Raw genomic sequence first — 24,682 nt, forward strand, 5'->3', positions numbered from 1 at the left:
AAGAATTAGAAATTCTTCTAAATAAATTTTCAGGTAAGTCTGATGATGTAGGAAAATCATTAAATATTTTTACTGTTGTTTCAACATTTTCCACGTTCTTGGTTGTGTTCTAAAACCTGGCTTTTACTTCTCTCCTTAGACTGAGAAGCCGCTAATGAAACTACCCCCATTAACAAGAAAATACACCAGTGTGTAGCTACTTCAAATTTTCCTCTATGTTTAAGGAAAAGAAAATAAAACCTTCAACTCTACAATAGGTACTATGCCAAGTAGCATTTTCCTTGGAATGAGAATTCACTTACTATGAGAGAGATTCTACATTTGTGAAGTTCTTGTAAACAACTTATCTTTGAATTACTAAATACTAAATAAATATTACAGCTCATGAAACCATGTTTCCTTTTTAAATATTTAATGGAAGGCAATGTCTCCAGAATGTTATAGCAAAAGGTAAAAAAAGCATACATATTTCCAGGTGGATTAAAATGTGTCAGTTGTCTTATTTATCCTTGCAAAGAAAAATCAACATCTCAGTAAATTCAATAGAAATAGAGCAATATTTCAGGAGGTCTTGCAAAATAGTGTAATAATATTCCATTTAGATAAGTTTTTATCTTTTGTGTTTAAAATTAATTTGTATTCTAGGAAAGGGGGAAGCAAAATGGGAAGAAACTGGAAATTATACAAGAGACAGTTACCCATATACATTTCTTAATGTAAAACAGTGTTTACTATTCAGCTATCATTATTCTAGCAGAAATCCTACATTTTTAAACAAGTAGAACAGTGATAAGAAAATGTAATAAGTAAAATCTATGATAATGCCATCCCATGTTAGACAGACAGATGCTATACCTTATTTCTATACATGAACAAAAACATATATGGTGGGCTGAAGGGTTTTTCCTAGCAGAAGTGACGTGACTGATAGCCTCCAGGTTAAAATTTATTTTCCTTTAACAACCTGATCATTCTTTCTCATTTCCTCTCTCTCTTCCCACCACCCTGCCCTTCCTCCACCCACCCCCCCCGGCCCTGAACTGAACTTTAGCATTGCATTAACAATGGACTGGTGGATAGGAGGATCTATTAAAATGAGTAACTCACTGTGTAAGGTACTTTTCTTGCAGTGTGCTCCATCTGCATGAAGCCAATGTTTTGGTGTGCTGTCTGCTGCTGTAATCAGTTCTCTCCCAGATATCAATGAAGCTGTGCACACATTTTATTTTTTTTATGTAAATTATGGCTTTGGAGAGGTCATGCCTCAACACCATTGAATTAATAATCAGCTAATCTGTGATATAAACAACATATTTATAACCATCAATCACCTCTCAGATTATTGCACTGTTTTAAGTACATTATAAATCTGTTAATTATTGGGCATTTTTTTATGGAATCTGCATTAACATGCAGCAAAACATACAAATAAGTATCTTTTTGGAGAAGCTTTTATAGAGAGCATTTTTCTGCTATCTTTTGGGACACCAGCAGTTAAAGAGTGAGCTGTTTCATAAAACTATTTGTACACCGATGTTCGAGTTACACTTGAGGGACACAGTAATTTAGAAAACAGATTTTTGCTTAAAGCTTTGAATACTGAAAAAAACCCACCCCAGCCCAAACCCTGAAAAAAAACCCACAAATAAACCACATCATTTAATCCTGAACAGAAAATAGAATTCTTACAATCTATAGCACAAACAATGAAGTTCTTATGCAGCTGTTGTTTTTTGGTTTAGAAACAGTAAGACAGAAGTTGGATTTGCTTTTCATACCTGCTTTCCACAGCCCCTTCTTCCGTGCATTGTGATTTAAAAGAAAAACTAATATTAGATAAAGCAACACATAATTTGACAGCCTACCAGTTAAATTCTGACAGGGTCAATAAAATGAGAGCTTGCAGGAGTCCCAGATGAGGAACATTTTCATGAATGCCTCCATTGTGTAAACTCTCCGTATATCCTGCCTGCAAATGACAGTCATATGCCACCAGCTGCAGGAGGCATTCCAGCAATGTCAACTGCTGTGGGGCATTAAGGCAGAGTAGAGGAGTTGGTACTTCTTTATATTTTCCCCTGGCTAGAGCAAGGACTGTCATGCTTAACTCATTTAAGTGTTATTTTTCTAAAGACTGCGGTGTTTATTTAGAAATGTAAGAAAATATATAATTAAAGCCTTGCTAATGGAGCTCCTCATTTTAATAGTAGTTTTATTATATAAAGCCAGCTGGAAGTAATTATTTTTTTTCTTTGCATATTCTTCATTAGTTTGTACCTCCCTCTTCCCCAAGACATCTATTTCAGATATTCTTATCAATTTATGTATTTTAAAAAGTAAACTGTCCAGGGAAAAAAACAGCCACTAAAAGTTATGATAGGAAATGTGAAAACCCCAATGTCCACTACTCAGAAATACAATCGCTATCACATCTGAGGAGACTGTTTTTCACAAAATTTAAGTTTTTAAGAATTCCTGCAAGAAAAAAAGGACTTTGCACATTTTTAATTACAAACTAAATCTGAACACTGTGATGCAGGTTTGTGGTTTTAATTGTTTTTAAGCAACTCACTGATGTCCAAGCTGATTATTTTTGTCTACAAAGTCTGTGCAGGGAAAAAAAAAAAAAAAAAAAAAATCAGAAAAAAAAAAGGAAGTGTTCAAGCATCCTATGAGCTTAATTTTCTGATTTTTCTTGATATTTATTTTGTCAAATAAACACAAAGCTCATATTTGAGATACAGGAGTACAAATATACTGAGGGCTCCTTTTTAAATACTACCTATGCCTTGGTTAAGAAAATGTACAAGGTACAGACCAAACTGAGATGCTTTTCAGCACCTTCCATGTGATAAGCCAGGGCATCACACATTTTTATCATGCTCCTGAATAGAGGCACACTGAAATACAAAACACTGAACCCTTTGCATGTCAGCACCTACATTCAGCCACTATTGGAAGGGGTGCTTCTCCTCTCTGCTCTTCAGCTCTTCCTATAGTCCCTTGTAATCAAGATTGTTTTAATTACTAAATTTTACCAAGACAAGTTTTTCTTTTAGTATGTGTTCATATATTTTTTATATATATATATATATATATATATATATATATATACAGAACAAGAAAAACTGTAAGGTAAGAAAAATGAGAAAGGGCATAAATAAATAAAGAACATCAATAATGATCTATCAGAAAATGACATTTTGCCATTGTACTTCCGCAGGAGCCGTAACATCTCACAAGACACCCCTCTGAAAGCAGCAATAAAACTGCAGTACAGTACACAAGGTCTTGTTCAGTGCAGGCAAAGGGCAATGAATATGCTAAAAGGAAATCAATCTGCATAAAAAGATCTGACAATAACATCTTCAGGTTTGTTTGGGGTTTTTATATTTTTCCCTAATGATAAAACAAAGAATATAGAATACTTTGGGAAGTAAAATTTTTATGTAAATGAGAAAAATACTTTTAAAATGCTACTTTATTGATTAAATTACCTTTTACCCTACTGTGTTGCTACTTTTCCTATGGAAAAGTTGGCAATTCTAGTTAGCAGGGACTCCTGTAAACACGTCTCCTTCAATTTTATTTCATTTTGAATTACACTGCCCAAATCGCATTTTGAGATATCTGGTTCAAAAAATTCAAAACTTCATAGGCAAACTGGAAGCAGCATAATCTTGTGCTGTCTTTCCAGGGTAACCCTTGAAAAACTGAGCCTTCAGTAACTTATCCATAAAATAATACAAACACCCATAATGTCTAAAAGCTCAGACCTGACCAGAGACTTTTAACAGAGAATACAGTTTAATTTCTGGACTGTGATAAAACAGGAAGTGATGCTTAGATTGCATTTAAGAAAATGCAATGCCTAACTTTTTTTTTTTTTTCCTAAATGATGTTCATTCTTAAGTGTCTAAATAATAGGAGATTTAAATACACAACAGCGACTTTCTTTACCACTTGCAAAATACCTGCACATTTAGCTTCATAAAAGTGACACACGTATAGGAGGCTTAGAGAATTGAGCTCCTAGTTACAGCTCACTCTGAAGGCTAATACACTGTTATCTGTAATTCTGAACCTAAACTGTACGCTGTCCTTGATGCATGACAGGGCCTCCAATGACATGAATGGAAAACACATGCTTGGATCACAGTAAGGATATGATCCTTTCTGTTCTATTTTCCTCTCACTGGTACACACCAAATGTTGAATTGTTCATCTGAAAAGAACTACATTATATAACATTTTCATTCAAATTGTTCAAAGCCAGAAGTATTGTGTTTTACAGTTACTGATCCTTAAGAAATACACTATGGAATGCACAGAATCATGTAATCTTTCTCCTTCCCTGGAATTCTGGTCAAATAAAGTTTAAAGAGAACCACCACAAATAAACAAATTGTGTTCATCGGGTGTGTCTCACTGTTCCCTGAGTTTCTAAATTTACTGGGAAAAAGAAGATCAATTAAAGCTCTTTTCAACATCAGTTGCAGTAGGTATCACAAAAAAAAAAAAAAACAACAGAGACATTCACCATGCAATTGCATTTCTTCTATAAGGGGCACATTCCAAAATGCACAGGTAGGCAGACTGCAGCATGAATCTCTGCTGATGTATCTGTGTTGTGGTCCATTTCCAAATAAACATAACCTCAAATATCAAAGAAAGTTTACCTGCCAGTGACAGGTTTAATGACAACCCCAGTATAAATTTTCACTTTTCGTAAAGCTTTTTAAAGTATCACTTATTATTCAATTTATAAGAAAAGCTTGCTGACTTCTGTGCTTTGCACCTAACAAATGGCAGAATCGTAATTGTGTCATTTTTAGTTCTGAGCTCCCATGCTCTGTAAGTGGCAGATGACACTGTCCTTTCCTTTGCACAAGTGCACAGATACGCATCATCGGTAGAGGACAGGGATGCAATGGCTTCCCGAGAGAGTCAGAATAGCATCAATGGTACATTGTTGGCAAGTTCACACTGATCAAAGCAATTCTGGGCTGCTCATCCCCCACCCCCCACAAGAAATGGACTCTCTATGACAAAATGTTATGTGACACAGCCATACAAGTGGCAGTGTTTTCTTTTTCAGTGAAGGAAAATCATTTAGAAAACAGTTGTCAAGTATTTCAGTGAAGGAAAGGAGGCATTAGTGCATTACTATAATGAATGGAGTGAGCAGTAACAAAGCAACAGATGCCTGTCCATAGGCTGATGTACAGTCTCTTATTTTGGACATTTGTTAGACAGACTGATTGTAAGCTAAAGAATACATTTTGTCTCATTAAAAAACTGTATATAAACACACAGACTTCCACTTAAAAAACGCTTTTTGAGTTTACCCCTTTTTACAGGCAGGCTGGGCAAAAAATAAATCCCTTAATTACAGTTTATCTAGATGCTGAAATTTTGTCATTATGCTCTCTGAATTGTAGTAAAAAGCTGCATTAGTGATTCTCTTTCTGAACTAAAAGATTAAGAGACAGCAACAATGGAATTCTCCCTTCCTCTCTCTTCTCTGTTTCAGCCTTCTCTTTCTTGAGCCAGTATGATTCATCACCTCCTGGGTATACTAGGAGCCCCAAGTTTGGAAATTCTTCTGAACTGTGAAGAACCATTAGTCTACAAAGCAAATCCTTTTACAAAAAGCGCAAGCACTATTGTTTGAGAAAAAATAACTGAGCAAAGCAAGCTACACACAGCATACATTTTGAGCATTCCTAGTAAAAAGTAAAAGCTCTTTAAGGCTTTTGTTCTGATTGTACTTTATGACGGCAGTTCTGTATCAGTGAACAGTGTGTTCCTTCGCAATCCACCACAGTGTCACAATGACCTGGCAAAAAGAATACTTTCACTATCACTACAGTCCTTGCAATCTTGCCTCAGCTGTGACCCATTCACTTTTGCCCCAACTTCACTAAGATGCCTTACTCAGCATCTAATTAGTTAGGGAAGATTTGCCTTGGCTCTTAACCCTGACATAAGAGCAGGAGACTCTGCTGCTGCTATGTACCAAATCTGTGCTGTCACTACATTAATCAAATCCCCATAAAACTATACATGAATAAGTAACTACTAAAATACAATGTAGAAAAACAGAAAATAGAAAAACTATGCATTTAAAATGTTAAACACTACTGCTTATTGCACAATATGTTCCAGCATGTGCTTTAATACATGCTTCAGTGCTTCGTGCAGATTTTACAGTTTTGTGCATACATATCTCAAAGTTAAGCAAAGATCTGACAGCGTTCTTAGCACATCATCAACTAAAATATACAATGGCACAAAAATATTCAAACACTGTATGTATACATGTGCAGGATTAATACGGACACAGAGGAATGGGAAATGTTCTGCTATGTTTTAGTTCTCCTGTAAATACTGAACACAGTATGAGAAACTACCGAGAAAGGGTTTTTATTTTTAATCAGGTATCACGTACAAATCCATGTATCTATCACTTCACGTACTTGTGTGTCTAGTGCTATATGTCCTACGAAACATCCTGCGGTTTTGTCATATACACTATGTTCTAATGCTTCAGTTCTGAGGCTCATCAGAAGCAGCACAAAATTCCTGATGCAAACATTTTTAATTTTTTTAAATAACACAAACCATTACAGGTCTAAAGTATACTTTACAGAAACACCAAAAGTGAAGCAAATGTCTGAAATGAGACAGCGTAACCTGATAAAGCTTCTGAATTCGTACCAGCACATGGACTTCTTCATGAACAACAACAAAAAAAATCCAAAACCCACCTGGGGCTAGCTAATCTTTAAAATGGTGTGATAAAAATATATATATTAAATATAAGTATTATGTTAGCTAATGCTTACTGACAAAGGCAATTGTTAACTACCATAAACTACAAAATGCATTTTACCAATGTTCATCTTTCTCCCCAAATGTTCACAATAGATTGATGTATGAAATTATAGCCTGTTGTTGCATTAAGTTTTAACTTTTTTTTTTTTTGCATGCAAACATATAATTAAAAGAATAGTTACATGCTACAGTAAAACAGTTAATTAAAACTGCATACAACCTCTATGACCAGCAGTACAGGAACATTTAAAAAGCTTCTATGTGCAATCCATTAGACATTACACTACACTCCTATTTTTAAATACTGGTTCAATAAACAGTTTATGTGCCTATGTCTACAATAACGTTAGGAACTATCAGACTGAAGAATACAGGTACATCTCAAAGGAGGCAGTGCATGTTGTATACAGCTTAATAATTCTAGCACTATTAATGCATACTCCACATATTGTAAGTATTATTTAGGTTTCTGTGGAATAAGCATGCATTTATGCAAGGAAGAAAAAAAAGCTGAATTTACTGTACCATATCTCTTGTGAACAGATGCATCTATATTAATATACATCATTGATTTAATTTTTAGTTTTCTTGGCTTCCCACTCACCTATCTAGAAGTGATTTCTCTGGTGATAACTAACACATCATGCTAATGAGAGAATCTAATGCACAATAGAGAAATGTCACTACTAATAATATTTGCATGAAGTTAAATAAAGCAACTGTAAGAGAATGTCAGACAGTTGTTCTTTAATAAGATACAGTTACACAATGAAATTATGTTGTTAATTTTGTTACATCATTGAGTGAATCCTAAATTACTATATAATGACGCACAGATCCATTTATAATTCTGATATACTGCTTTTTCACTCTCACATTATAAAAAGCTTCTGGAAAGCCTATTAGCTTTTTATCTGAAATGGATTAAACATACTTCTTTCTTAACAAAATGGTACATGGCTTTGGCATTTTGCATCACTGTGGGTTACAATTTCTCTTACGGTCTCATTTCTGAAATGACTTAAAAGTATTTTAGAACATTACAGCCCTTAAGGTAACGGATGAAGAAAAATGACATTTCTTATTGACAAATACGCAAAACATTTATGAAAGCAGACAATCACAAAAGCCTGCTTTTTTTAGTTAACCAAATCCAGACCTTCTTTTCTGTTGTTAACAACTCCTTGCCAGAACCAGAATGGGCAGTGGGTGCCCTGGACTAAACCAGATGAACATGGAAGAGAAGCCAGGGGTTTCTGCTCATTCTTGACCTGTCACTGATCAAAGTAACCCAAAGAAGCACTCCTTTTTGGAAGTTAAGATTTATGCCCTTTGAGGTTATCAGACATTCTTCTGTAAGCGAATCACATACTTTTACATGGACAAAAGGTGCGTAGGCAGAACAATGCAGCCAAGTGGCCATGTCATAAACTCCTCACAGGTAATTTGGGAGACTATTCCTCTTCTTCTTTCACCCCAACAAAATCTAAATTTGCTCTGGAATGTGGAGATGCCACTTTTTTGCACACCCATTCTCTAAGAAAATAAACCAAAAATAAATACAATCACACTTCCTTTAATAGTCCAAACCTGTACAGTCTTAATTTTTCTAAGACAGAGTTCCTTGTCCTAATGAAATAGGTTTTCCTTTTGTTCTGAGAAATGTTATTTATTCCTATATTATGCAAATAGCAGTGCAGTGAGTTGAGAGGTAAGAGAAGGGACAGATCGCAAGGGTTTTTTTGTTCTAAATCATTCTTCTTGCCATGCTCTAATCCTTGTGCTAAAAACCTGCTTGAGATTAAGTTACAATTCCAAGGAAAAGTGACGGGTCTCTGGGTTTGTTTGCTTCTATAAAACATGCGGAAAGATGGCATTATTCTTAAAAATTTTTAAAAGAAATGTCTCTAGCATTACTATGTATAGCTGGAAAAGTTTCATTAAACAGTTCTTTCAAACCATGCCAAACTTTCCTTGCAAGTTACATACATCTCATAACTTCATGTTACTTGTACTCATGAAAACAATTTTTCTTAAAGCACAGGAAAAATTTTAAAAATACTTACGTTTCTAGAACATGGATTAAAATAAGGAACTTAAAAATGCATGAAAATAGGTAACAGAAAACAGCAGGCAAAATTTTAGTGATTTAGAAAGAAATACTGGCACTTAGACACAAATTTGCAGCTGCACTTGCACACAGTCTGTGCTTGTAGTTTACACAAGCTAGCAAGTTCTAACAGCCCTAACAAATCAGAAATATAGTACAAAAAAAATTAAACAGGAGAGAAATGTATTTAGCAAAATAACTTACCCTCCTTTTAAAAGCATGATAAAAGCATATTTGGACTGAATATGTTGAGCACGTGATAAACAAACAAACAAAATATGACAAGGAGATTAACGTAGTACACAAACATATTAAGTACAGACTTTTAAAAAATAAATCTGTTCGACATTACCACCTTTGCAGTGCTACTGTGTGTGTGTTCCAGTGGAAGGATACACACTGATGCAGCATACACCACACATACAATCATTTAGTACATTACTTCTCTCCTTCTATACAGAATACAACATAACCACACATGTTTAGTAGTGTTCAAAATCCAGTTAATATTGAAGAATAAGTACATTTAAAATATTACTAGAAAAAAAAAGAAAGAAAAAAAAAAGAAGAAAATAGAAACCAAACAGCCTAGCTTACATGCAGAAATGTTTGGCTTGGTCTAATGAGCTAGTTGTCTCAATTATTTGACCCCCTTACACACTGTGATGTTCTTTTATTTAGTTTTGTTTCTTTTCTTTGTCAGTGTGGAACATTTACTAGTATTCCAGAAACCACAGAGGCTAAATCTGTTGAAAAAGGTCTAATATTAAACAGGCAATCTAACACTATCTATGTGGTTCAATTGTCATTTATCAATTGATCGTTATCTGGAAGTAGTTATGTTAACTCTTTTGTGGCTGAAACAGAAAGAACATTTTCTCCCCCCCAAAAATTTAATCTCACTTCTTACTAAAAGAATGCAGCAGGTAATTTGAATAACTGTTTCCATGCTATTGCTCAATATCAATACAACCAAATGTTACATATCACAAACATGCATACAGCTGATAAGGCTTGTAAGCACTGCAGCACTAGTTCACACTTCCTAGTGCCAAGCAGTGTATTTGAAATGTTCATGTCTACCAGGAAATGAACTTTTTTGCTTTCAAGAATGGGAAACTGAACAGAGTTGCTTATTTGCCTTATGTTGATTACATTCTATACCAGCATACTGTATCAGCAGTAATCAGGGTCCCTCTACAGGATATATCAAAATATTCCTTATTCAAATGCCTTCATCCTGTCCTGAGCTGTACTGCTTAAACTATCATCCACTGAAAACTACCGGTTATTAACTATCTGCTTTGGATTTTTACTTGGCTTTAAAGTTTTTTTTTAATTAAATTACCATTTTATGGCCAATATTCAGGCATGCTTTGTTACTATAAACTATAAATACCTAATTACTTTCCTTCTCTTTTCTTACAGTACAACGCCCCTCAGGTAAATGAGTTCATTCATCCTATGTCTGACATTAAATAAAAGTCTAATATTAATATACAAATCATTCACTAACTCCTCTTTGGCTAACACAATATTTCAATTATTATCAGTCAGTGTCAGATCATAACTGGAAACTAGTTTTCAGAAAGGCAAAACATCCCTTGGTAGGGAGTCACGCTGCTAAAAACCTCCAGGTTGAACTTCCCTCCCCTGCTTGAGCCCCGTCCAAGCTGAAAACTTTCTCCCTCTTTTTTTCCTTTTTCTTTTTTCCCTCTCTTTCACTCCCTCCCCACCAACCCCCCTTCCCTTCACCCAGAAGAGCCAAGCAATTGTGCAAGATTAGCTATAACACACAGGGCACGTATCACCAAGTGCATGGTACGGAGACACTGGCTCCTGTGATTAATTATCAGTTATTACTGGCCTTGGAGTAACATTTTCACTTTCCCGTCAGAACCGGCATACCAAGATGCCTTAAACGCGGCCCCTGGTGAAGGAGCAGCTCTGGGGAGGACGCCAAGGCAAAGCTCCGCAGAGAGGGGGGAGAGCGAGCGAGAGGGAGCGGGAGCAGAGAGGGACCGGAGGACTGAAACTGTCTCCTCTAACGACCCTCAGCTCCGTGCTGGCAGCAGCTCCAGCAGGACGGCTCGCGGATCTTTCCTTCTGAATAATACTGTGTTCTGCCACATGAAGTCAATTACTCTGTTCTGAGGGGCCCCCTAAATTTAGTATCAGTTTGATTTGGGGGGTTATACACTCGGAGAAAGAGAGGAGTTTTACTGGGATAGCAGATACTTCTATTTATGGGACACGGAGAGAGCAAGGGGAAGAAGACTGGAACAAAACAAAAGCAAACAAAGAAAGAAAAACAGTGTTACTACAAAGGGCAAAGCTCTATTTGGAAACTTTAAAACAAATGCCTTCATTTTACTTAAAGCTTTAATATTTTTTCCCCCTTTAAAAAGGAGCCCTTAGGGAAGCAATGAAGTAACCGTGCACATTCCAATGACATAGTTATGACAGTTCAGAGGCTAACTATGTAGTGATGAATGAAACAAAAATGAAACGTGGAAAGAAAGAGAAAAAGAGGGGGGGAAAAGAGCACAAAAATGCCATTTTTCAAAATAAACAAAAGTAACATACCTGTTGGGACATTCTGAATAAGAGGTTAGTGTCAGTGTTCTGCCATGTCCCCATGAAACCAGAGTCGGTCGCTGCCGTTCTTGTTCCGAACTGCATGGAGTTGTCAGTGCAGGAGTCTCTTAAAGTCAAGTCTCTTGCCCTCTTTCGCTCTCTGTGTCTCTGTGTGTGTCTGTCTCTCACATCCACTTCTGCCTCTTCTGACTGAAAAGTGAAGGTGGATTTTTGAGCCTCTTGGCAGCCAGTAGCAGGAGTGTAGTGTAGTTAAGAAGCTAGCTGCACTGTACGTTTCATTTGGGAAGGGGGGGATTCAGGGGAGAGGGTCAGAGCTTCTTTCGCACCTTCAGCAGAGAGACCCCTATCATTTATGCATAGATTGTGACTCCCCAAGCTCGCCTTTGCTCAGTTTAACAGCTGCCTGTCAGGTGTGCATGCAGCACTAAGGAGACCCAACCATCAGCTTCAAACTCTCAGCCACTGGATGTCATTGGATAGCAGAGCAAAGAGTCAACTGCACTGCTCCACTGTCAGGCACCAAATGACATCCTGCACTAACCCTTCAGTCTACAGATACACAGATACACACACACGCACATTCTCTCTAAGTAGCACAATGATCTGAGTGAACTGGGAGAAAGAAAAGGCTGTGGCCCTTTCCCTGTCTTTCTCTGTTTTTCCTCAACAATGCTGTCAAGTACAGCATGTAGTATCTGACACTTGCCTACCACACAGAATTACCAAATCTTTTTTTTAAAAAAAAAAAAAAACAAAACCAGAAAACCCCAACAGATAAAGGAGAGAGAAAGCAAGCAAGCAAGCAATTACTCTTAAATACAGCAGTCAATATTCACTCAGGAGAAAAACGTAAAAGTTGGTCTGGTTATTTTCTAAATATTAGTCAGACAAGAACTCTGGGATAGTAGGTTCCTATCCCAAATAAAACTCTTACCAAAGAGGGGGGGAAAGACATGATCCAACTCCTTTTGAAATAAAACCAGAAAGTCACATGCACATTTCATCTCTCACACCACTCTCCTTCCTTGCCCACTGCTGAGTGTCTTAAGCAGCATCATGATCAAGAAAGAGAAAAATGAAAAAGCTAGCCCCTTCTTCCCCTCCCCCAAAAGATCAAAAGTAGGTTTTTTTTGTTTTGTTTTGTTTTTTTAAGTAGCTGGTTGAAGCAGATACAATACACCTTTCAAATTGTAAAGAACAAAGAAATGAATCACAGCAGAAAAGAAGCCAGTTCCACACAGTTAAGAAGTAATGCAAAAGAAACAATATTTTTCCTTTGAGATTGTTCTTCTGTACTTACGGTACAGTGCAATATACCAGGATAAACAGTACTACTACAGTACTGGTTTTAATTACAATGGCTTTTTAAAGTGAATCTTATTTGAAACATTCTCTTACCCACTTCATCCTTTACATACAGACAAGAAACTGTAATTCTGCAAACTTCATAAATGCAAAACAAAATTCATGCAATCTCACAAAAATGCCACAGCATTAAAAAAAAAAAAAAAAAAAAAGGAAAAGAAAGAAGCTATCCTTCTCAATATAAAGAACATTCATCTTCTCATAAAAATCTACAAATTTAGGAGGACAAATGTACCACTCACTGCTTTTTTCTTAACTGAGGAATAACAATACACCTCACTCTCTCAAACAACAAAAGAAACAGAAGAGAGCTTCAGTGGCAGCTCTGTGTCATTAGTGTGCAATGAGAAAAGATGAGAAGATGTACACTATGTTGACACAAATGTGCCTTTCCCTCTAGACCCTACATTTCTTGAAAGCTTTTCTGTTAAACTTTCCTCCAGTTCAGCACCATTAAGTACAAAAAAAAGTCTCAAAAGCAGCAAATTCAATATCCAAGAAGAAACAAGCAAGAACTCCGTGAACTGTTGCCTTAAAATATATTAAGTCCACCTGTGGTCAATAAAAATATTCTCTACTGGGGAGGGGAGAATGACACTTAGAAGCCAAATGTGCCAACAGTGGCTGTACCTTTACAGCTAGCTATTAGCCCCTCAAACTCCCTCTAAAATTTGCCAGGCTCTTCATTTCTGAAGTGGCACTCAGTGCTTCAGTCAAGCTGCATGCTCAGCTCCTGACCTTCCCACTAATGGCAGTTATTTGTGGGAGGCTTAAGGACACTGTCAATAGCAAGCTTCCTCCTCTCCGTTCTGCATCTCTTGCGTGCTCTCGCTTGCTGTCTTTATCTCCATCTCTTACCCCCCCCCCCCGCCCTGTTCTTTTTCCTGTCCTGCAGTCCTTTCCACTCCCAGAGAATAAAAAACACCCACCCACACACAAACATGCATGCACACACGCATGCACGCACATGAACACACCACACACACACACAATCAACTGGCATGCAGCAGCAAGCACCTGCAGTAATAGACTCTTTTATTAAAACTGTTATTCTGCAAGACTTGAAATTCCCGGTGGACCGGGCCATGTCAAAGCCGATATAATTAACTAGAGGCTCAGCAACGGATCAATTACCAGACAAGCAAGTGATAGTGAAATCAATGAAAGATCATCAGCCACATTATCAGTGTTGCAACTCATTAGGGTAAAACTGAGAAATGTGCTCAAAGCGAGCCCAAGCAAGGTGGCATTACAAAACAAAGGGCTAATTTGGAGACCCTGCTGTGAACAATCTGTAACAGAATTAGCCTTTTTTTCCCCTAAACTGCAGAGCTCAGTAACGAAATGTGACAGACTGAGAGAAGCAGTTTATTAAGACACCAACTCAAAGTTTATTTAGTTCATAAACTCTCTCCTAGAAAATCAATACAGTCTGTACAAGGTTATTAGGCTGACTAGCTAATACATCCAAATCTAGTCTTCCCAAGCAGAAATCTTGGCCAGAATGCTACAACCTTACATGAAATCTAAGCAGCTTCAGATCACTGTATCAAAGGAGCACTATCATTTAATTGCCAGATGCGTGAGTTCTACATCACAGATTCAGAACATTTTAAAGAAAGAAATATCTCCAGCTTCATTCACTAAGTAACATGACAGAAAAGATATAAAATTTAGTCTGCCAGTTCCAGCCCAGCTCACGTCATCCTTAAATTTACGCTGCCTACATAGCATCTTGTTTGGCACAATATGCCAGCATATAAAACCAAGAAAACAAATACTTAATGAATTTCAGAGAGGGATGTGAAAAGTAGTAGTCACTAAGAAGTTAAAAGTAATCATTACAGGAAAAATGCAACAGAAATACATCTCCTACAGTAGCAGTTTAAGACTCCTGTAACTGTACAGCGGGGGGCGGGGGGGGCTGGGGGTGGGGGGAAGAAAGAAAAAGAGAAACAAAACTGACATGAAATCTTACAGATATTGTAATAATCAGAACCTAGGCTTAGAACCCAGTACTTCCCTTTGTAATCTATTGCCCCTGCTAATTACTATCATTCCTTTGCAGGCAGACATATTCTTCATTTATGGAAGCACAGAAACTACCTGTTAGTATACAAGTTTGGCGCAGACTGAGTAGAACAGTATTTATTTTTTCTCTCCCCTTTGGCTAACTAATATGAAAATCAGAAGCAGTATAGACAAGGTAAGGGCTCTAACAGCATTTGAAACAAATCCTTTTAAAAGCATAAAAAAAAAATCTCATTTTCAATAGATTTTTAATCATGAATATGTTCTGCAAGTATTTCACTGCTATCCAATGGCATTTGTGCTGAAAGATAAAAGGATCTGTGAAATTATTTTACATTTTCAGCTCCTGGGAATACCCGGGTGCTGAATAGAAGAGGTGGCTACAGAATCCAGGTTCTAATGGAACTTGAAATAGAGTGCAGTTGCAGTTGTCTACTTGTGTTTTCGAGAATTTTAAGTGCTTTGTGAACTGTATGTGAGGTTAAGAGGTTTCTTTTCCTTCTTTTCATTTTAACTAATATAAGTACTATTTAACTATATAAATACTTATTACTTACTATGAAAGACAATTACATGTGTAGCTTTGTAAATCTTTTAAAAATACATTGTTGAATTCATCCCTCCTCTTAAAACTACCAATACAGAAATGCAACATATGGCAAGAAAGGATAGGAAAGGTGATTACAGAAAGCCCAAGTGATGCCTGAAAAGTAAGAAAAGATCTCCAGCAGAATGTGCTATATAATGTAAGCCTATCTTATGTTTTCTAAATTCCATTATTCTGACCATTTAAGTGTTAATTAGTTCAGTCAAAGGGTTAATGTAAATAGTTCAAAATGACTAAACAGTGAAAAAAGTATTTTCTTCTTTTTGTTCCAATTATTCTATATTATTAATTAAGCTGTTAAAACATGCAACAGTTACTATATTCTTAATATTCAATAATATGTAAACACTTTAAGGAGATTTTTTTCCATGTCTCTGCTTTAGATATTAATCAAGAAAATAATTACAGAGGAATTTAGTAAAAAAAATCTACATGCATATAACTATGTACTGTACATGTACGTTCAACGAGGTCCAATTAGTTGGAAAGAATTTGCATTTCAGTTAGTATGAGCTAACAAGACTGCAGGGAGACAATGTGATTCTACTAGCAGGGCAAGAAAGAATGGTGTTTTTCTGTAAGCATTAATTCCCATAACTGATCATTTTAAAATGTTACTGATCTTTACATTATTTGTTTTTCAAACATCTAGGAGTTCAGTATAAATGTTTATATTAACTGTACATTCAGCAGTGTCCCCAAGACTACTCCTGGGGGGGGGGGGGGGAAGGATAAAACAGTGAGACCAGATTTATTGTTTCTGTTGATTTAGTGCTTACATGTTTCTATTTAGTGATAACTATCAATTGATTCTTCTAAAGAAACATTTCTTACATTTGGTGCTCATTCTCAGGATTCATTACATGAACCGGCAAAAGACTCAGAAAATCTTTATGCCTTTGTATGCAAATGTTCAACTTTTCAATAGTAACAATATACACACATGACATACACAGTCGGTAATCTCATATCTGTATAGATAGTTTTATAAATCTCTGTACTGTCAACTGACTTACTGCATAGTACCTGTAATTCCCAGAGTTCATTCTGCTGCAGATGTTAACAGTTTCTGTAATTTGTAATGACAGTAAACTGGCCTTTGCTCTTCCCTTATTCACTATTCATTTCTAGGCTTGGTTAAGTAGATAACTGGGTTAAAGATCAGTGGTTTTTCATGTGACGCATTCTGGTATTCATCTAATAGCTCGTCAGGACAAAACTGTCCCTGTTCTTGCCAAAATAATAAAAATGGTCCTCTACATCGCATGACAATCAGCCCTTGCTTGTGCTGAAACAACCCATCTTATAAAATTGTTTTTAAGACACTTTATAACTGAATATTCCATACAGTCTTCAAAAAGTATTGTAAGTGAGAATTCTTCTGTTTGTCACTGCAATAATATGTGAGCAGAGACTGTAACAAACATGCTTGCATTTTACCCATGGATAACAATGAAGCTGTGAATCGAGCTTATCAGGAGTATAAGCTCATACTTGAAAATTATACAAAGCTATCCTGATGGTCATATTCAGAGAGGTGGTGACTCTAATGTCTGTAATGATTCTTTATCATTCCCTTCTCCCTAAGACTTGTATAAGGGACACACTCTGCAACATCTGTTAGACCCTATGGAATGTTAGCAGATGTCTAAAATGAAAAAAAAAGGGGGGGTGAGGGGGACATGGTAATAAAGGAAACCTCGTCTGAACAGATAATTCACCCAAATTTCCATATCCTACAGAAAAAAAATAATGGCAGCACTGTATTTTCTCTGAAACCTGTCATCCTTACTTTGTAAAACATTTTTGAGTTTTAATAGGCAACTTCTGACTTATAACCAAAATGCACAGGGCTGATTATGTCATCATGCAACAATGAGACTGAATACTTTTTAGTCCCCTTTGTTCCAAATGTCCTTGTTGAATCCTTCTCTACCTTACCAAAAGTATTGTGAATGAAGGAATCTGCTTTTCACTTTAGTATGCATGATAATTCACACAGACCCTGGAAGTGTCCACATATATAATATATATATACACACACATACATGTACACATATTTAGTGTTTAATATATATATACACACATATATATAGGATTTTTTTATATATATATATATATATATAGGGTCTTTTTTCCCCCTCTCTATGAAGAGTTTTCAGGTCAAAGTTTTTTAGCATTCAGATCTTCAGACACTCAACACATGGCAGAATTGTTAAACACCAGTAAAGTTTTCACTTAAAAATAGTATTTTCAAACCCTAGTCTACTCTAATTTGGTTATTTATCTCTATTTTTTTAGATACTTTATTTTTTTCCTATTACACATAATATGACATGACAGGATTTTTGTCCTCAAAGAAGACTTTTGATTATGAATCTGAAAGTGCACATTCCTGCTCTGAAAGCTCCAGTTCCTAGCAAGATGACACTTTACAACTGATCCTAATCATGTCTTTGCCAAACTGTGCATGAGCACCCCATACCACAAAACCCTAAGAAAGACTGCTGTGATAAACATTAGCAAAAAGTAAGGTGAAAACTCTGACCTATTGCCAGTAAACAAGAACCTTATCAAGTGGAGATCAATGTAATTTTAGTCACTCAGCCACTATGTTTCAACAAGTTACAGAAATAGTCAATAGTCAAGAATAGTCAAATACGGAAAAAATAAGCACACAGACAAGATGATGACATCCATGTATGCTGTCTTTCATTGTTTAACATGATCACAGTGTAAATGTTGGCAGAGATGGCCTGTTGCAGGTTTGGAGAATGAACATGAACATGAAGGATACTACACAAATTAGAGGAAAATTCTTCTTAGCTATGGGTGATGAATAATATATACTTTTGTTGTTTCATTTACATTTGTTTGGTTTGTGTTTTGTTTTGTTATTTAAACAAGATAATATTTGGAGTTTAGGTCACATGAAACATTTTTTAAAAAGAAAATCACACCTATGTTTCTCAACCTACTCTGTAGGGGAGGTATGTCAAATACACTAATTTGCCTGCTCAAAACAGAGGAGTAGACATGTGAAGCAGAGAGAATCAAAGAATCATGATTACAGTGGATACACATATGTCAATGACAAAATGTAGATGAAATAGAGGACGCAAAAGCTTACAAAAACAAGGAACTTGATAAAAACCTTGTAAAGACACACAGCCTAATGCCAATAGCAGTTTGTTGATTGTGCCCATTAATTTTTTTTAAGTAATTATTTGACGTTTAAAAGCTATTCTGCTCATGAGCATGGCATTTAACTAGCAATAACTGCTGTCTATATGTGGATAATATCCTAACATAAAAAATAAAACAAAACCCTCATGCTTTTCTCAGAAGCAAAAATTTGGTGCAAACACCTTAACTTGCCGACAGGTAAAGAGGGCAGCTTGTTCTGCACACGTGGCGCAGTTTCACATCTTCATTTCATATCTGTTTGCATTGGTGTCTTTTTTTGACACAAAGCTATTACTTAATTGTTTATACCAAAAAGTAAAAGATAACCATGTTACGGTATGAAAATCTGACTCAAAATAAACTAGAAACAACAAGCTCCAAGACACTTTGATTTAAACTATGCACCTAACGAAATGTCTGTATGGCCTACCACTAAAATAATAGTAGGATTCAGACATTCTGTTTTGATTTACAAGGAATTTTAAGGACAGAGGGCACCTGACATGCCACATAATATAGAAAGATGTATAGCACAAAAGTAAATGCATTTCACTTTTAAAATAAAATATTTCAAAACTGTATTATGTGCTAAGGTGTTAGTTCAGAATTCAACAGAAATAGCAGCAAGTTATCAGCAACTGTTAAAACAACAATGCAATAACCCATATTAAGTCATCAAGAGAGATCATTCTAACATTTCATTCTAAAAAAAAACCCCAAACACCCCCGCTTAAATGTATTTACATCCACAGGTTATCACTACACTATTATACAGGTGTACTACTATATTACAGCATCATTCAGCTATTGATCGTGTGGGGTTAAGCAAGGTTTATGTTTTTAATATATTATTAAACTCAGCAAGTTTTGCTGTTCTTTTCTGAAAAGCATCCTGGAACTGTGGGAATTGTCTGCTGGACACTAGTTTAGTACAAGACCTTTAAAATGCCATTTATCCTCTGCTAGTCAATTTCATTATTCTTATCCTTTTAGTAAACTGTCTTGGTAACGACCAAGGTCTTTGGATCCCACAATAGCCTGAAGGTCTTGAGGGCAGGCTACACTTACGACCTAATTATTCGATAATATAATCTATTGTGCCACTTCTTAGTAACAATTATTTGGTGTCTAAGATGTAAGTTCGTCATAATGAAATAACTAAACTGACCTAAAAATCCCGGTGGTTTATAGAACAGCTGAATTTTAGGTGGCTGAAAAGGCACTTCATGCATAAATGCAAGACTGAATTAAGAGCAGCTACGTTTTTCTAATTACTGGCTCATTCGCAGTACACAGAATTGCCTGAACTGCCCAGTGTCCTAGTAGCTCTCTTGACAATTAGAAAAAACTGCATTAGTAAGATCTCTGCAGCCTCTGTCTCACTTTTCTCTGGAGGACTGGGGAAATGATGAGCTCCATCACCTGGCCAGCAGTAGCAGCAGCCACAAAGTCACCTCAGGGACTTGGACAAAGAGATTCATCTGCAGCCTTGGCAGTGACTGAAGTATGCCTTACTAACAGACAGTCACACGACCACACACTGGCACATAGTCCTTTCATTAAGAGCTGTTGTCTAACTGACCTGTCACAGAGTTTCATAAAGCAACATTAATACTGTGGGCCAAAATGAGATTGATCTTTCAGCTTCATGGTCTCCTGTTGGCAACAGTGCATTATAAAACCAATACTAAATACTTTATAAACAGGTCTCCCTCCAGTGTATTAGAGGAACAGTGCATATTTCATGACCTATAGTTAGGTAGCCACATATCCATCAGACAATTAAATAATTTATAAGATACTCAGAAGTGCAGTAAGACAATAAACTTTTAAATACTTACAAGCTACTATTTTGTTTGAAAACATGCTCCCCCCAAAAGAAAACAAACTCGCTCACCTGATGTATACAGAGCATCAGTAAAATTTGACTTTTATAACATTTTTTCACCTGAAATATCATTGCACACAAACAAATCTACCTCTCCGTTCATTTTTTTTCTAAAAACGACACTTACTTATTTAAAAAATGTTTATAAATTTCCAACAATACTACTTTCATTACTCTATATTCCAGCTTTTCTGCTTGGCATCAGACTCCTTTTTTATCCTTTTGTACACTCTGGCCAACATGGCTGCAAGAACCTTCTCTTCCTCAATGCCTGCCATCTGGAATCACCCTGCTGCATTTCTCTCCCTCATTCTCTATCTATTTTCAGCCTTCATCTGCAAACAATATGTCTCTGTTCTCATGTCTATGTCTCTTAACTTCTAGTAAAAACAAAAAAAAAGCTTTTTAATTTTATTAACTCTGCACAGTGTTTTGGAGATAAAGTTTGTGTTAAAGACACTATACAAAGACATTTCTTTATTAAATCACAAGATTGCGGGGACAGAGCTTACAATAAAAAGGATCTAAAATACTTCATATTCTGTTAAATTTAATGTGCAGACAATAGTTTGGGTAAATTTTTTAAGAAGTGACTTCAACATAAAATTAAAAGAATATTCTTCCTATTAGTAATTTAGTCACATATTCAGGAAAAAAAAAATATGAGTTGGCCTCATAACTTAAAAAACTGTGGAAAACATGCAGTTATTAAAGACAAATACACATGAGAATGTTCAGCACCACTGGAAGAAAATCAGGATATGTAATTCTCTTTCCACCCCACAGAAAAGATGTTCTTTGTATTGCTACCACAGTAGATGAAGAGACACTGGCTGCATATAAACACTAAAAGCATGTTTCTATGTGCCCTGAGTTCAGCAGTAGCAGTCATTTTTGTCCTTCTTAGTAGCTGGTGCAGTGCTGTGGTTTTGACTTTCAGCCTGGGAACAGCGCTGATAACACTGATGTTTTTAGTTGTTGCTCAGTAATGTTTACTCTGACCAAGGACTTTCTGAGCCTCATGCTCTGCCAGAGAGGTGGGGAAGCCGGTAGGAAGCAGAGACAGGACACCTGACCCAAACTAGCCAAAGGGGTATTCCATACCACAGCACATCATGTCCAGTGTATAAACTGGGGGCAGTTACCCGGAAGGGCGAGATCACTGCTCAGGTCGGGGTGGGTATCAGTCGGGGGGTGGTAAGCAGTTTTATTCTCTTCCCTTGTTGTTTCCCTTATCATTATTATTGATGGTAGCAGCAGTGGTTTGTGTTATACCTTAGTTACTGGGCTGTTCTTATCTCAACCCGTGGGAGTTACATTCTTTCCATTCTCCTCCCCATCCCTCCAGGAGCTGAGGACGGAAAAAGAAGGAGAGGGGAGTGAGCGAGCAGCTGCGTGGTTCTGAGTTACTGGCTGGGCTTAAACCATGACACTAAGATATTTGCATATGGGTTACGCCAGCAAAGTAGGTAGGAGATATAAACAGGTTGAGCTCCTATAATATTGACATTACAGAGTAAATAGCTTGTTACTCCCTTGATTAACCTTCAAAACACCAAAATTATGAAGTGTCTGAAATTTTCACGTATAATACGTCTGGATATCTGTTAAAATGAAACTCATAAGCTGATTTTCACATTATCTAAGCCTTTCTGAGCTGGATGTCTGTAAACTTGTTCCTACTAACTTTAAAAGAACAGAATTTCTCTTGCTGGGAGTAGTTCCCAAACCACCACAGGCGTGGACCTTTGTTTAGCATTGTGGATGCCATGGTTTCACAGACAAGCCACATTAATACAGGATAGCAAGCATCTGGAACCCACAGCTGTGTGTGCTCCAGCCCCAAAGTACCCACAGGTCTACGCCAAATCAAACCCGTATTCACAACCCACAAATGAACCACACTGGTTTGCTTTAGGAGCCAGACCTGAAATTGAAGCTTGCGGGTTTTCTCCATTCACACAATTGAAGACAGAATAGGAGCGTTGACGAGAAAGACGTAAATATGCTGTAACGGAAAATTACAAAAGACAGTAAGTAGTCACTGTCTTGGCTTTCATATATAGCCTACTTGGGATGATCTGACCCACAAGAAGCTTAAAAGTTCTACTTTAGGGCTAAACTGGATTTTGTTTCTGCAGTAATTGCAACAGACTTACAAGGCTGACAGCAAAGAAGCATCTACAAGTCTATCTGTTCTGGAAAGACCAAGGATTTGAGGTATGAGGTCAGATGGATGTTTAAGAATGGGAGAAAGAGGTAGTGGAGAGTGTTCCAGCTAACAGTGTTGTTGCTTAAGCCCTCATATGCAAGACACTCCTCTCTGTCCTTTAAGCTGCATCTAAAAAGCATGAAAACAGTTTTCACCACCACTTTGCAAGAAAGCCCTGTGCTGCACCTTCAGTAGTGTTACTAACTTTATTACATGTACAATGGAGAAGAATTAACATGTCCTCCCCCTTACTGAAATACTCTGCATCCTCTGCAGCACAATCCTGAGACCTTTCTGGAGCCAGAGAATTAAAAGCAGAAACTTTCAAGTTACTTCAGCCTGATTTTTTTAAAATCTCCCACTACGTACTAATGGGTCCTAAACAAAAGCCTATGCCTGTTATTCCTTTTTATCCCTGTGATATGAATGTTTCAGCCTTGTACTGTATACCAGACAGAAGCTTCAGCTATCCGACTACTGGATCAGCTGAGATTAAATTGCTTTTCTTACTATTTTTAATCTGAAAACTGGGCTTGCAAATTCCTGTAGGGTACATAAATGTCTCTTCAAAACTTGTCAGTTTTGGAAGAGAGTTTTTTCTTCTGTCAAATACATTTGGAAACATAGGCAAGGTTCAATGACAGCAAAGAATGATAACCCCTAAAACAGAATGGTTACTTGGAATATGTGAAGAAAGGACACTAGCATCAATGGATATCTCCCAGACCTGGCAGATAGGAGGTTCTCCCTGGAAGAGCATTCATACCTATTCATGCACATGCTCTGAAGGAGGGGGAAAACCCAGGGCAGGGAAATGTGACAGTACAGTGATTAGGGATACCCACCCAGCACCTGCAGCATGCCAGCAGTTAAACCCTTTCTCCCTCTCTTTCACAACATGAGTTTCACCATTTCAGTTTCCACTGGGATGATCAAAACTGACCAGCAAAAAGAATAACCTGTTACAAGCATTAGTTCAGGTGTAATCATCAGCTGGTTGTATGCTAAAGACAGAACTACAGAGACAGCCATTATAGTGCAGCATCATTCTAGCATGATAACTGTCAACTCTCTTTCATTCAATTTACTCCCAGGATACCTGTGAACATGTTAAAAGTTAGCGATAAGAAAAAAATAGTTGACTTTAGGAAAAGGAAAGATTTTTGTAGGTGGGATATAACCTGGGAGAATGTCAGTGGTCTGTACACCTGCTGTCCAACCCATTAAACAGTTTCTTGAAGATTTTGCCTGCTGATGAGCTACTGAGTAAGCATTTCTCGAAAGGTGATATGCAGCTTGACACGTTTAAAATAGCACAAAAGTGGTCCACTCTCCACTCTGATGTTAAAACAGCAAGCTAAAGCAAAACCCAGTAAGGATCTATGAAGATTTTTAATCTCCTGAAAATAAAATATTCTCCTGTCACTTGGAAGCAAAAAAATTAGCACCTGAAGTAAAACTGCAAGACAGGCAGGTATGTCCTGTTTTGTTTAAAGGATGAAATTTGTCAGGAGCACATTTGGACAGGAGGAGAAAGTGTGACTTAAAGATACAAAAAAAATTGCCTTTTTTTCTCTGGTGCTAGAGGACTGATCCTCTAGGATTGATCCTTCTAAAGAAGAAAAATCTCAGTGAGTTTCAAATCAAAGAGACTAAAAGAGTAAAACAACGCAGAAATTTTAACAATGAAAACTTTTCCTATATTCTTACTCCCTTCTCACATACAAGATTAATAGAAGTAGAATTGAGAAAAACTACAAACCTGCCAAGCCAAGCAAAATCAGGGCACAAGCAAGTTTATCTGCTTTGCAGGTCACTTTTCTAAAGGAATACAGGATAAGCATCAAT

The 24,682-nt window shown here is 36.7% G+C and overlaps 1 protein-coding gene across 1 annotated transcript in view; it reads right to left on the minus strand.

The window, feature by feature from the left end:
• BNC2 (basonuclin zinc finger protein 2) overlaps positions 1-12,014 on the minus strand; it is a 239,216-nt gene extending 227,202 nt beyond the window's left edge. The window contains exon 1 of the mRNA XM_061362155.1: positions 11,534-12,014. Coding sequence (XP_061218139.1) covers positions 11,534-11,629 — 96 coding nt within the window. The 5' untranslated portion in view covers positions 11,630-12,014. The remainder of the gene's footprint in view (positions 1-11,533) is intronic.
• Positions 12,015-24,682: the final 12,668 nt, after the last annotated feature.

The sequence above is a fragment of the Neopsephotus bourkii genome, unplaced genomic scaffold (genome assembly GCF_033783945.1).
Source record: "Neopsephotus bourkii isolate Nb327-2 ecotype Australia unplaced genomic scaffold, CSIRO-AGI_Nbou_v1 NB_1083, whole genome shotgun sequence".
Classification (NCBI taxonomy): domain Eukaryota; kingdom Metazoa; phylum Chordata; class Aves; order Psittaciformes; family Psittacidae; genus Neopsephotus; species Neopsephotus bourkii.